Here is a 13,815-nt window from a genome sequence, read left to right as displayed (position 1 = left end):
GAATGAATGGCAGGTGGCGGCCTTGAGCGCTGGGACTGCAGCATATCCCCATAAGGGCAGAGGAGGTCAATCCTCCTTGACAGATGTGGGTCTCTCTGACTCCTGGAGACCACAGTTCTGATGGCTACATGTTGCTTTGTTCCCTGCATTGCATTTAGTGGCTGTGGCTGGACAGAAGTCCTGTATATGCACAGTGGTACTTTTACTAATGTCTTAAGCATATTCTTTCACTAAAGTTTCCTTTAGCTGCTTTGAAGCATCTGAATATGAAGCACAATTCCCTTTGGACTGGTTTCAGCTCTGTCAAATTATTGTTAATTACAAGGGCTTCCTGTTGGTTACAGGAGACCCCATTTGGAAAGTGCTACAGTTTTCCCCATATGATGCTTCTGTGCTGAAGGTCAGCACAGATCAGACTGAAGACATCCATGCAAGAGCAACACAGCAGGTTTGAAATGCTGCTGGAGACAGGGAACACACAAAGGCAGCATCAGGGATGAAATCACATGGGTGAAGACCTAACAGATGAATACTTGAAAAGTGACTACCATATATATAATACACATTTAGGGAGATGATGAGCCCCAAACACACCCCACTTCATATTTTCTAATTCTGAACCTGGGCTAAGATCACATGCCATTTCCTAAAATGCCTCTCTAAATGAACACAGTTACTTTACTCCAGTAAGAGCTGGAGTTTTAAACCCTTGCAAAGTGGCCTCACTGGCTTGCTTGGAGCAAGTCAATTGCAGTCCCCTCAGCTGCAGCAAACATCTCGCCACCAGAGAGCACATCAGAGCTAGCAGTGAACACTGCTCATTACAGGGGATGGAAAAACATCTTCATGCTCTTTTGCACTGCTTTCAGAAATGCGACCTTGCTTAATTAACGGAACTAACTACTTTCTGTAGGCAGGGATTGGCTTATTAAGTGGTGCATCATTAACTGTGACCTTATCGTTTTAAATACAAAAAGTAAAAGACAGATCTTTTAAATCTCTTTTAAAAGCTAACAATAAAAAAATCCTATTTTGGCTTTCAAGCGGCCGAATGGCTGCTCATACTTTGCCTGTCCAGACTTGCAAACTGCACCTACAGCCAGCGACTGCTCTTCCACCAACCTCAACCGTTTATCTTACCCATCATAGTGACATGCTTTTGATGCCCTTTCCCTGAGTCAGCAAGACACTTTTAAAAATTTTCATTAAACATGATCTTAAAGAGACTATGATTTACTTCATGTCTTCCTGGCATTAGGGCGGTAAAGAGAGCATCCTGGAATGCCAGTCTGGGGAGGACCATACCCCACAGCCTCCCTGCCCTCTTCTCTTGGGGGCAAATGCATCCAGTTCTGAGTTCTGGAAGGGGTGGAACAAGGGATAGGGAGGAAGAAGAGGAGCAGGAGGAATGGGACAGAAGCATAATTCATCTTGTGCACTTTCCATTATTCATGAAAGGTTGTAAACCAGATAGACAGGCTGCAAATAAACAACTTATTAGTTCACTCGCATGAGGTGCTCCTCCATCTTCAGCTACTTTGTCTTACTTCCAAGGCCACACCGTGCAAAGCCAGCCTGCAGGTCCAGGAGATCGGGCCCCTTAATCTTCCAAGGTTTCATTTCATGTAAAATTAGAAGTTATAGTTGCTGTAGAAGGTTAACAGTATGTGCTGTCTCAGGCATAAATAAGCCGTTAGAGAAATCAAGACACAATGGGATATTGCTTTACAATCACCCTGAAAGCATGAAATTCAGTAATTCACCAAGTTCAATGTAGTGTGTTAATCAGAAAAATCCAAGCAAAGGGGGAAAATACTTCTGGGCTAATACAACTGCAGGGGGGAGGGTATGTAACAGCAGTACATACTGGAAAAAAAAATGTCCCTTGCTTGCCCATGAATAATCTTCTATAAATCACAGAGAAATACATTTATTTCATACTGTTCATCTCAGGAGCTGCAGAAATAAAAGTGTCTGAGAGAGAAGTCTGATTGTCTTATGAAACTAGAATAAGAAGAATCAAATATGAGAAACAGCTGTTAATCCCAAATGATAAATGTTTCTATTCACCAGCTAGTTTTCTATTCATCTTTCAGAAGGAAAAATTAAGAAAATCATTATTATGGCTAGCTATCAGTGTCATTCCTTTAGCATCTATCATCTCAGTGTATGAAATTTTGCAAGGAATTTTAAAGATAACATTAATAATACTCCTCATCCTTCCCACAAGAAGTCTATTTGCTTTGTGGCTCCAAGGTGCGTGTGTGAGATATGAAGACATACTTAATGCCAGAATGGTGTTATATCCACAGTAACCTGCAGCACATAAATCATATGCGCTTCATGTGCAATAGCATGGCTGCTGGGACATTTTCATTACTTCTTCTTATTGCCAGTAAATAATGACATTGCTTGCAGTGAGTAGACATCTGATGGTTTTTGCAATTACATTTGTCTTTATACTGTGGTGGATTGAAGAAACAAAGATCAAGCAGCATAGCTGATCATGAAAGCTCTTCGCTGTATATCAGAGACCTTTCCCATCTCTATACCATCTCGTGTACTGCAAACCCCTTACCAGTGAATTTAGCATATTGACCTGTAAAAAGGTTATTAGAATAATCAAGGTCAAGCCTATTGAATTTGACTTTGGTACTTCTAGCAACAAAAGGGCATAAAGATAACTGCACACAATCAACACCAGGTAAAGAAATGCTGTAGGAATATCACACCATTTTTTGCTTCTTAGTGTTATGGCTGTTATGCATGATGGTCCAACTTGATTGTAGGCTCTTGACAGAGAAGGGGCCACATAGCATCTGCAGGGAAACTGAGGCTCCATTGTCCAATGTGGGTCTGTTGCATGTGTGATCTGTAGAGCAGCTATACTGAAATGCAATGTTGAGATCTAGGTAAGCAGGAAACTGTGGCCTGAAGGTCATCACTCGCACCATAAATCAGGTTTAATAGGTTATTACGACCACCTCAAAGTGGTGTACTGGAATTTGGAATTTATTGCAACACCAAAAACAAATGAAAAGTTGCTCCCTTGGATAAATTCTTGCCTCTGGATCACTATTGATTGCCAAACCTGTTAAAGGAATGAAAAGAATACCAAAGAGCTTCCCACAACCTCCTGAGACTCTGATTGCTCATTGTGACATTTTAAAGCCAAAATCCAAGTTACCACAGTTGAGCCACTCAGCTTCTCCATAAAACACAGTTATCAACAGAGTTTCTTTAGAAAGCTACTGTACTCTGAAAGACAGAAAGAAAACTACTTTGCTCTTCTTTGAGAGCAATAAAAAAATCTTTCTTCAATTGAAATCTGACAAATTAGAGTAGAAACCACCTATACATAAAAAGAGCCCACAAGCAAAACATCACAAAAAATAACTGAATTGCTTAAAAAAAAATGTAGGTGTTCCTAAATAGTTGTAGTTTCCATGCATCAGCAAGCAGAACAGAGCATATTTATGGAGATTTTTTCTTTTCACAGAAGATAAATGGACAAGCATAAAAATGAGTAAGAGGTAGCAATCTTCAGCTGGGTGACAGTCAAGTGCAGACAAGCTACCTTGTGCTTGTGGACAGATATTAGCTGGCGGCCAGAGTCCATTTCCAGGAGGAGCAGCTAGGAGATGCACTGAGCCTTTTGGAGCCCTGGCCATGACTAAAGTTGAGAGCAAGAATTTAGATGGTACGCCTGTTATACTGTTTTTCTTTGGAAAAAGAGTTATTAAATTAAGGTTAGATTCTCTAATACAACATGTGAACTATGTGAAATTCTTTGAAACAAAACTTCAAAAGCACCACAGATGAAACAGCTTCTTTGGATCAAAGGTTTATTTTTAATGACACAGCACTGGAAAACATAAGTTACAGATGACTTTTTGATACAGGATACATTATATATCTTAATTTAAAAGGATCTGTGAAGGTATGCTGCATAAATACATATAGTGAAAATATATTGTGTTTATTTCTCATAGATTAGTTCTGTTGTGATTTTTTTTTCTTATTCAGCCAATTAAATAACAAAGTATAGATTAGCATCATAACAGCTCCCCCTCCAGATTATCTCATCGTAACTACTGCAGCTGGAAGAGGAGACTGAGCCATGCCTTCTCAAAGGTTTAGCAGCTTTGAACATGATGTTATTCATCATCTCAGAATGAAAATTTCACATTACAAACACAGATACTGTATAATGTTTTGGCAATGGAGCAGCTAGTTTTGCTTTCAAACAAAACTGTTTCCTGTAATGCCAGACAGTGAAAGAGCAATGCATGTACTGATGACACTACACAGTCAAAGAACTATGATGACATTGTGAAAATGCATATATATCCATATGCACTTATATATACACGACTTCTTGTGTGTATATATATATTATGCATGTCCAAAAATAACATTGAAAAACATTGCAGCAGTTAATTATCTTTTTTAAACACATGAAACTTATAATAGTTTGACCTCATTACTACAGGATTACTAATTAAATCTTCTGCAGTGCAAATCAATACAATACACTTAGTGCAGAGAAGTTAAGGTTTTGGTATTGAGGAGGCTAATTTCAGATTTCATGGGAAAGGACCAAATACAGGATCACCATAGCTCTGACAAAGCACAAGCAAACCTGCTGCCACGTACATGTGAACAAATAAGGACATTTCTTTTTTATTTGATTTTTTTTTCCACATACTGCTTCAGAAATTGCTAGCTTAACTGTTTGCACTCATGCTCATTTTGATATGTTTCCACAAGCTTTGTCTGGCACCAATCTGTAAACCATTAACAGCTTAAACTACAAAAAAGTGGGCTCCTGTGTTTCAAAGAGTTTAAAAACCTACTGACTGAGCTTCATGCCACATTCGTGTGCCTGAGAGAAGAACTACTCCAGATGGCGTGTGAAGTTCTCTGGGAAAAGTCCTTTGTAACTATTTGCATCCCTGTACTGAAGCCACTCGGATTCCTTAATGCCTGTCAACCAGCCAGCCTCCTGTAAGAAAAAAGACAGAGAGTCTTAAACTTCAGGTCTCTCCACTTCCTTTTTACATGATTCAGACCTGAAGAGGTTTTAGAGTCACATGGCTAAAAGATACTGTGCTTTGGTTAAATAGCAGCCTCTGATTTTGCACAGATTGTTTTCTTGATTCTGCCAGACCAGTATTATGTGAGACCGAGTGATGGAATCACAGAATCACAGAATCGTCTAGGTTGGAAGAGACCTCCAAGATCACCTAGTCCAACCTCTGACCTAACACTAACAAGTCCTCCACTAAACCATATCTCTAAGTTCAACATCTAAACGTCTCTTAAAGGCCTCCAGGGATGGTGACTCAACCACTTCCCTGGGCAAATTGTGAGCATACTGTATGGCCTTTAGCCCATCTAAGCTTTAGATGAACTCAAAGTTGAATAATCAGCCTTCTGAGTCATTCAGTATTAAAACAGATCAGCATTTGGGCAAATGCATATTGAGATTTTTTAAAGTTCTCACAACAATATTGGTGTACTTGCACAATAAGAGCATAACAGTGGGCTAGAATCATTATATAATAAGACAGATAAGGGGAAAAATGAAGTTTTAAATTTGACTTTCTTTTTTCTTGAGGGTTCTTTTGTGTCATTCATGTATTGGCAGTCAGAGGAAATAACAGTTCTTGTATCTTCTGCTATTACCGTCCCTAGAAACTCAGAGTCAGTTGATACTCAAATACTTTTCCAAAAATTCCTGGAAACGTCAGCCTAAACCAGAACTTGACATGCAAAACTGCAACCCAAATCATCATCAATTTAAAGAGAGATTTCTTATTGGAGGGTGCTGGGTTGTCTTATGTACTATCAATTTTACCTGCAATAAAACCCATTCAGTATTTTTTGAAGTGATCAACCTATTTTCATCTCACTGACTCCATGCTTTGTTTCTTTTAAGAACAGGAGCCAGAGCAAAGTGATGATTAACAGGAAATTTATAATGCTGCCATATTATTAATGTACAGAAAGTACACGAGGAGATGGAGTAACTGGGGACATGTTTTTGAAGCACATAGATTATCTGACAGAGAGAAACTACAGTTTTCTAGCATGGCCAGAGTACATTCTACTAAGGACTGCACAGTTTTAATGGATAATAATTTCAACTCAATAATAATGGAAAAATTGAAGCCATTGGGTGAGACTGGTTAGTTTTGAGCAGGAAACATAGGCTGATGTCACCAGCTATATAAGAATTATGGTTTTAGACAGGTCAATTTTATAGGAGAAAAAAAGAACAAGATAAAAATACTACATACAAATCAACAAAGTATTTGGTAAAAGACAAAAACGTTGAGTTTTATGGTGATGTTAAACATGAAGGGCAAATGTGTACTAAGTAATAAAGATAGGAACAGAATGGTCTCAGAAACATACGTGAGGGTTTATTTTCTCCATCACTGCACACAATTTACTCTAATTAATGCTAATGGGACTTGGATGCACACCACAAAAGAAAAAGATACTTCATGGATTCCTAAGTGAAGATTAAGCATAATTAATACAAAACATTCCAAGAAAAAACGTCTGAAGATAAAGAAAAAGATTCTGATATCCTTACAGCAGTGTTCTATTCTGCAAATACTGATAATGAAATCAGTTGAACTGCCCATGTGGTACTGTGCAGCATAATTTGTGTAAGGATAACAGAATCTATCCCTATAGAAGAACAGAATGCCCTACTGAAAGAAAAAATCTTTATCTTTTAGTCAGAAATTAAAACAAACTAAAACAAAACAATTATTTGTCTCTTGTATTAGAAGAAAGCTCAGCTGAGAACCTGAACACTGGTTATTACCTACCTTTTCACAGCATCAGGCATCAAACCAATTTCAAATACATTCCCCAGCTCTCCAAATATGTGCTTGTGGAGTTAGTTTTTAGACCTATTTTAAGAAATGTTCTTCATTCAGAGCAGAGTTCTTAGCTACCTCACTGAGCAGGATCCAGTACCCCACCTCCCAGTCCCCAATTCAATGGGAGACTATTCACTGACACTTCTGGCACAAGCAGATGCCCATGAAGTGGCTGGTACTAAGAGGATGGTCTTCTTTTAAAGCAGTAGTCAAAAATCAATTTACTGCATTTCAGTTCAACATGTGGAATGAAATTGTTTAAAAATTCACTGGAAATGCATAGTTAAAACAAAATGTAATTACTTAATTGAAATTAAACCATTGGGTTCTTTTATCAAAGACAAGGTGATCACCAGTGCAGTTCAAGAACACTTCTGTGTGAGGTTTCCAGAGGGCAGAATTAGCTTTGGAGGTACAGAGCACACAGAGGAGCACCTCCATGTAACTTGGCTGAAGGACAGCACAGTTGTAGTAGTCTCAGTGGCCAGTCTTTGGGCAAACGTGTATTATTTCTCCAAAACCCCACGTAAAAGGTCTGAACACATGGGGATCACCTAACCAGTTCTGCTTCAACATTAAGACAAGATGATAGCAACACAATGCACAATTCATAAGTTACCTTCTGTTTTAAGTCTATGTGTGCATGTATGCCTGTATAAAATTCACTACAAAGTAGCATAAAAAAGCTCTAGAAAAAATATGTTGTGGTTGGATCTTGTTCTTTATCTGGGACTTTAGCCATAGTCACCTATACTGTTTAGTCTCAAATGAAAATAAGTACAAAAACAAAATTAGAATGTTCATGTTTTTTAACAGCAGTGACATTTTGAATTAACATTTCCTATCAACTATAATATGTGAGAAAAAAAAAAAGAAACAAAGAAAAATGTAAACAAGTGAAATAATCATGTTTTTACCTGATCAGCTGTGGTCTCAGAAGGAATTACTAGTACAATATCTCCTCGTTTTAAATTAAGTTCATCACTGTTAGCTGCTTTAAAATCATGTAGAACTTCAACCTAAAGAAAATAATACCAAACACATAGACATGATCAAAATGGAGATAGTGGGAAAAAAAAAAAAAAAGGAAAGATTAATGCACTCTTTCATTTATCTATTCTTTTAACTCCCTAATAACTAAATAACTAATAACCCCCCAATAAATAAATAATAATTATTATTTTTTTAACTCCCCATTCTTTACGGAAACATGGCCATAGATAGGTATGATAGGCATTGTTAATGTTAACATCATTTCACATTAAAGTTCCTATTCATAATTTCAGAAAGAGGTATAGCTTAGGTAAATCTTCCTGAGAGATACGTGACATCCTTTCCCAAGGTTATAGTATATCTCAGGGACAGATGATAGTGCAAAACCCCACAAGTACTGCCTCTTGGACAAGTCCTATGACCTTACACCTTCTGTGTAAGGAACTTCTGTGTAAGGAACATTCCCCACTATCATTACTAGGTCTGAGAGAAAGATGGCAGGATTTTGCTAATAAGCTTGGAAAAGACTCCCAGGAACTGTTATTTCAGCCCCTCACTTGTTCTGGCCACTAGATATTATTCTTGCTGTAAACGTCTACGGAAACTGGAGTGAGAGGTGTGGCACCAATTTCAATAGACAATTAAAGAGGCAAGTAATGGGAACCCTAGCTTATGTTTGTCCTGGAGAGAACTCCCATTAACTGGCAGATGGGAATGCCAAAAATATCTGTCTTTCAAAGGGGTGATTATTAATACATTGGTGGGGTCATTACGCTGTTGTGAACAGATCCTTTTAACTAAATAGTTCTATAGTACCTCCTTAAGAGAGATGCTACCCTAGTTTTCTCAAAGGCACAGCCAGTTCCATAGCAGCTCTGCAATAATGAAAGGAAACGGCATCAAGAACCAGATGGCAGGCATATATTCTGCTTCTCCTTATTTATGTCTGACTCAAGAGAGGGTGATGAAAAACAAAAGATGAACTATGTCAGCATGTCTGAGTCAAAACTGCACAATACTGGTTACCCTAACCTTAATGCTATTCTCAAAGTTTCCTGAAAACACAGAGCAATGAGAATAGATCAGAAAGAATAGCATACTGCTGTAGTGCTATGGGACTAATTACTCTGAAGTATGCAAAGATAATAGGAAGCATGTAAAGTTCATCCATCCTCAAGGAGCTTTCCTCCTGCTCAGTGATGCTGAAGTGAGAAGAATTATCAAAGAACCTTGTGAACCAGGAAACCCTGTGGGTCTTGCCAGCTAAGGAGAGAATTTCTTTCATGCCTCATTAAGCTTTTCTGTTTGATTACCCTAACAGTTTATAAGTATAATATTACTACAGTCATAAAATGACCCTTCAGCTTCATCACAACGAATTTTAGAAGTCCCATAGATTTCAATAGAGCCAGAACTTCTATTATGGATTCTCAGGCAGGAAAAAAAAATGCCTTTTCTGATATTGTTAACATATGATCATACAATATTGCTGACTAAATCTGTGGCAATGGACTTTTACTCAGTATATTCACTGTCAGTAGTAATTTGGTGAGATGAAAGGAGTACTCCTGCACATCCTACAGCTACATAATGAAATACCCAAAAACAACAGTGTGCAGAAAATATATTTTCTCAAATTTCTCATACAGAGACAACACAACCAAAAAGTTGTGTGTGTGTGTATGTGCGTACACGTGGCTGTGAAACTAAGCATCTTTTGGCCTCAGAAAAACATCACAATGTTTGCACGTTCAGACACAGAAGCTAGATCTGAAGGGATGTCTAAAAGAAGAATGAACAAGCTGACCTTAAAGAGAAAGCCGGGTGGCATGGCAGAAGCTGCATCTTCTGATGAAACATGCTGATCTTGAGAAGGTGCAGCCTGTATTTCTTCAGTGGGTTTCTGCTCACTTCCAACTTGGGAAGTTTCACTGGGAGAACTGTCAGCGCCCTGAGTGCCTAACTCTGCTGAAGCGTCTTTGGACTCATTCATGATGACTTCGTGTTCTTCTCCCTCTCCTTCATTGTTTGATGCTGGCTCTATTACTACTGAAGGGATGCTGCTGACCTTTTCCTAGGGAAAAACAAACAAAGAAAAAAACAACAAAAGGCAACAGAAGAGTATTTATTACTTTATTTCAAGTTGGAAAACACAGTTGTTTACCTATTGCAGAGAGCAAATATGGGGATTTCTTTCTTCACTGTAGAGTGGATTCTTGCATAAAGACAGAAAACCGCACTTGTGCAGAAATAAAAAGGAGTATATCCCTTCTCTTTAATTTTCACCATCTCCCCTTATTTCTCCTAAGTCTACTTGCTGTATTACCATAAATTGTTGGGGTAAATAATAAAAATACTCTGCAGGTAGTTTGGGTTTCATTTTCAATGTGTGTTGAAATTACCAGAACTTTCTCCTCATGCCTGTTCTTTGGGTGTGCTTGGATAATGCCACCATTTCCATGAGTCACTGTCCTATGTTTTTTTTTTAAATTCAAATCAGCAGGATAACAGTGATATAAAGGTGGTGAAAGAGGGAAACATGACCTTTTACTTTGATGGACTGAGGGGATTTCTTCTGCTTTACAGCAATATAATGGGAAGCTGAGAAAGCTAGCATCTGACCAATAATGCAGCTTAGGACAAAAAGCATTTAATGAAACTTTTTGGAACATCCAAGCTGAAAAGTATATGTTCACTACTCTTCTGTGAGATCATCTTTCTCTGGTGCACAGCAGAAATACAACGTGAGATGACAGAAGGTGGCAATTGTCTGCCCAGCTGCAGGGTCTGCTCTAGTAGCTGTTCCCCAGCTCCTCAGAGATCAAAGAACAAACACCGAGCCAGATGCAGATACATATTTTGACCACCTAGATTTACCAAAAGCAAAGTAATGCTACTGATAGGACCTGAAACTGGGAGACAAAAAAAAATAACAAAAAAATCTGTAACTTTCTCTGTTTTTCCAGAGAAAGCCCTGAACACCGTTAGGCTACGTGATAAAGCTTATCTGCATGCCCACAGAGGAGCACAGAATCAGTACCAGGAGGGGAAACCCAAATAATACACTGCTCAGACTGCTTTCAGGCCCATCACAGGAGCCGTCAACCCACTGAGGGCCCATCTCCCAGAGGAGCACAGGGGCAAAAAGACAGGTGGGAGCACAAATTAAGGACTCAAAAGGGACCTGTCCAATAGCAGCCTCAGCCTGAGTATCCAGGTGTGACAAGAATACGGGGAACGTATTATTGCACAAGACTTCCTATGGTATGTTTAGGGGAGAAACCAAAAGCAGGGAAAGGGGTGGATCTAGGTGATCTGGGGAGGAATTAGTGTGGGACAACAAAGGGATAATGCATGTAAATAGTGGATGGTTTGAATGTGTGTCTGGCTGTGCCCTGTACCTGTTGAGCGTGGTCTGTTGTATCTTCTCATTAAATCGCATGCTACCTCTTCTCCAGGGTGAAGGCTCTCTAATATCCATGTATATGTACATATTGGGGTCACTGCCCCTGTGTCAGTGACTGGTTGGTTACTGGTGCCCAGAGGAGTCCTGGCCAGCTCCGTCTGTGGATACGTGTGTGTGTACGTCCATGTACAAAAGTGTGTACCAGCAACTGGAGCAGGGCTGCTGCCTTGAGGGATTGAACACCCAGGTAGAAGCAAGTGGTGAGAGTGGGATACAAAAGCAGCATGTATATGAGAATATATACATCTTCTCGCTGGTAGGCCTCCACCCTGCTCAGCTGGTGAGGGGAGCAGGATGAGGCTGCCAGTTCTGTTCGTATTTGTACTCTGCATGTCTGTGATTTCTGTGGCTGGCTGTGTACACATGTATGTTTGTGGTGTATGTGTGTGCTCTGTCTGTACTGTTGGGGAATACATGCTCAGCCTCATTACTCATTGGACCTGGAGGTACAGAGCTGCAGCAGCCTTGCCTGTTTCGGGATGCTGGATCTGGGCCAATTCCTCTAACACTCTCCCATGTAGCAGCATGAGTTACCTGAGATGCATCAGCCTCCTTTTCTTCTCCCTGAGGTTCTTCACCTTCAGCAACAGCCTCCTTCTCAGTGATAGCAGCACTATCACCAGCTCCTGCTGCCACTGTCAGACTGTCTTCTGCTGCCGCTGTCCCCTCCACTGCAGTTACCACCTGTGAATAACAGGAAGGAGAAACCTTTCAGGACACAAGTTGTGGACATCAGCTGGAGATATCCCCTGCTCTGTGACCTCCTTGGACATTGCCAACCCGTGGCTTTGGTTTCATTGGGTTTCTCCTGACGTATGGGGGAGATCAGTATGGGAGGCTGCCATCCTGTGCCTGATGTGCTGTGCAGGGAGCTTAAGGGTAAGCTTGTATGTACAGTGAGGCTGATTAACAAGTGGGAGAGAGACATTTATGAAACCTCACTGTGAACATTTAGCAGAGTCCACAGGTGCTATTAGCGTAGTAAAAGTTTGTCAAGACTCTTGTATTTTTCACTGGTTCTTCTTTCTGATAAGATATGCAAATAAAATGCTCTCGTTCCATTATCCTCTGAAACAGTTATGTGACTGCAATCTCAAGGCTTAATTGCTTCCAAGCTACATTCTGTAAGAAAAGTGTGTTCTTAGGAACAGGCTACAAGTCTTCTCCAGCTGCTATCACCTACCTCTAGATCTGGGCTGGCTTCAAGAACATTGCCTTAATTACAGACTCCTTTCTAATAGAGACTTGCAAATTGGGCTACATCAGCAGAAGCAAATATATGGATATGGATAAAGTCCAGAAATCTTCAGATGTCATCAGATATGAGAAAAAGTAACTGTACATATCTGTATATAGGTCAGTATAAAACAAAACCAAACATGAATAAAGGCCCAAGCAGGTTGGATATGACTGAATCATTTGTCATCAGTTCATGCTGAAAAGTGAATGTGTTTCGTTCCAGTTGTTGAAAGGCAGATAGAAAAGTACCTTCCTATAGATCAATGTTAAATCCATCATCCAGCAGATACTATTGCGATAATTTGTGTATCAACCTAACATTTGTATTGGTATATACTGGCATATGTTAAAGGTAATATATTGGAAGTATATTTACACTGGATTCATTCTAGAGGTTGGAGGGTGAAGGTAAGTTATGAAACACATTCTGTTAATCCAATTAACTTCAGTATGGAATTTTTAACACTGAAGAAAAACTGTTTTCTAGGTACCTATGTCAAGCTACATTTAGCAGAAATGTCTCCAATCTTCAGTTACAGTCTGCTGCTCCTTGTTTCTTCAGCTTGATCTTCCCTTCATGGATGGGACTAATTCAGCTACCTGAACTGAACTTGAACTGCCTGCAATTGTTCATGGGCATTCTTCAGACATTGTTTTTTTTAGCAATACCTAATATTGAGCACCACTCCTATTGATTGCTATTAATTAATGTGATAAATTCTTCTGGAGTCCTTGAAGGCAGAAAATACTACTATGTTTTGTAAAAATTACCAGAGAAGCTTTTAGCTTGAACTAAGAAGTCTGCTGGTGAAGGATGCTCTGTCATAAACAGAAGTAACATCAAAAGACGGGGCAAACATTGACATCTTCTCCTGTGACTTGTAAGGTCTGCAAGCCTGTCTCTCATAGTATTGCCAATTTTAGCAGTCTTGACCCAGGAAGATATTCAAATAAATGATCGATGTAAAAGCCCTGGAAGAGACTAGTATGTAACAGGGAGAACAGAGTGCATGTCAGATTGATTTTATACCATGCACTTCTAACAGCATGCTGCAGAAATCGATCTTGCTGTCTGTTGTGATTAGGATCAATGCTTCTTTTTTATTTATTGGATTTGTATAACCCATTTTATTTCACTAAGGAGGAGAATTCTAATTTACATGAATCAGCTCTCAAATAGTCTGCACCAAGAGGGTGACACTCTCACAGCCTGTAGCT

At 39.4% G+C, this 13,815-nt stretch overlaps 1 protein-coding gene and 1 long non-coding RNA gene across 3 annotated transcripts in view; one reads left to right on the top strand and one right to left on the bottom strand.

Annotated features, from left to right (window-relative positions):
- The window catches only part of LOC121066161, a 29,481-nt gene extending 19,723 nt beyond the window's left edge, over positions 1 to 9,758 (top strand). The window contains exon 3 of the long non-coding RNA XR_005817551.1: positions 9,648 to 9,758. This is a non-coding gene — a long non-coding RNA (uncharacterized LOC121066161). The remainder of the gene's footprint in view (positions 1 to 9,647) is intronic.
- AMPH (amphiphysin) overlaps positions 3,817 to 13,815 on the bottom strand; it is a 118,417-nt gene continuing 108,418 nt past the window's right edge. For both annotated transcript variants that reach the window (XM_040549567.1, XM_040549568.1), the window contains 4 exons: positions 11,893 to 12,042; positions 9,700 to 9,966; positions 7,817 to 7,918; positions 3,817 to 5,005 (listed from right to left, as the gene is read on the bottom strand). In XM_040549567.1, the coding sequence (XP_040405501.1) occupies positions 4,898 to 5,005; positions 7,817 to 7,918; positions 9,700 to 9,966; positions 11,893 to 12,042 (627 nt within the window). In that variant the 3' untranslated portion in view covers positions 3,817 to 4,897. The remainder of the gene's footprint in view (positions 5,006 to 7,816; positions 7,919 to 9,699; positions 9,967 to 11,892; positions 12,043 to 13,815) is intronic.

The sequence above is a fragment of the Cygnus olor genome, chromosome 2, assembly GCF_009769625.2.
Source record: "Cygnus olor isolate bCygOlo1 chromosome 2, bCygOlo1.pri.v2, whole genome shotgun sequence".
Taxonomy (NCBI): domain Eukaryota; kingdom Metazoa; phylum Chordata; class Aves; order Anseriformes; family Anatidae; genus Cygnus; species Cygnus olor.
The sequence above is the reverse complement of the archived record's forward strand: the minus strand, read 5'-3'. Positions and strand labels throughout refer to the sequence as shown.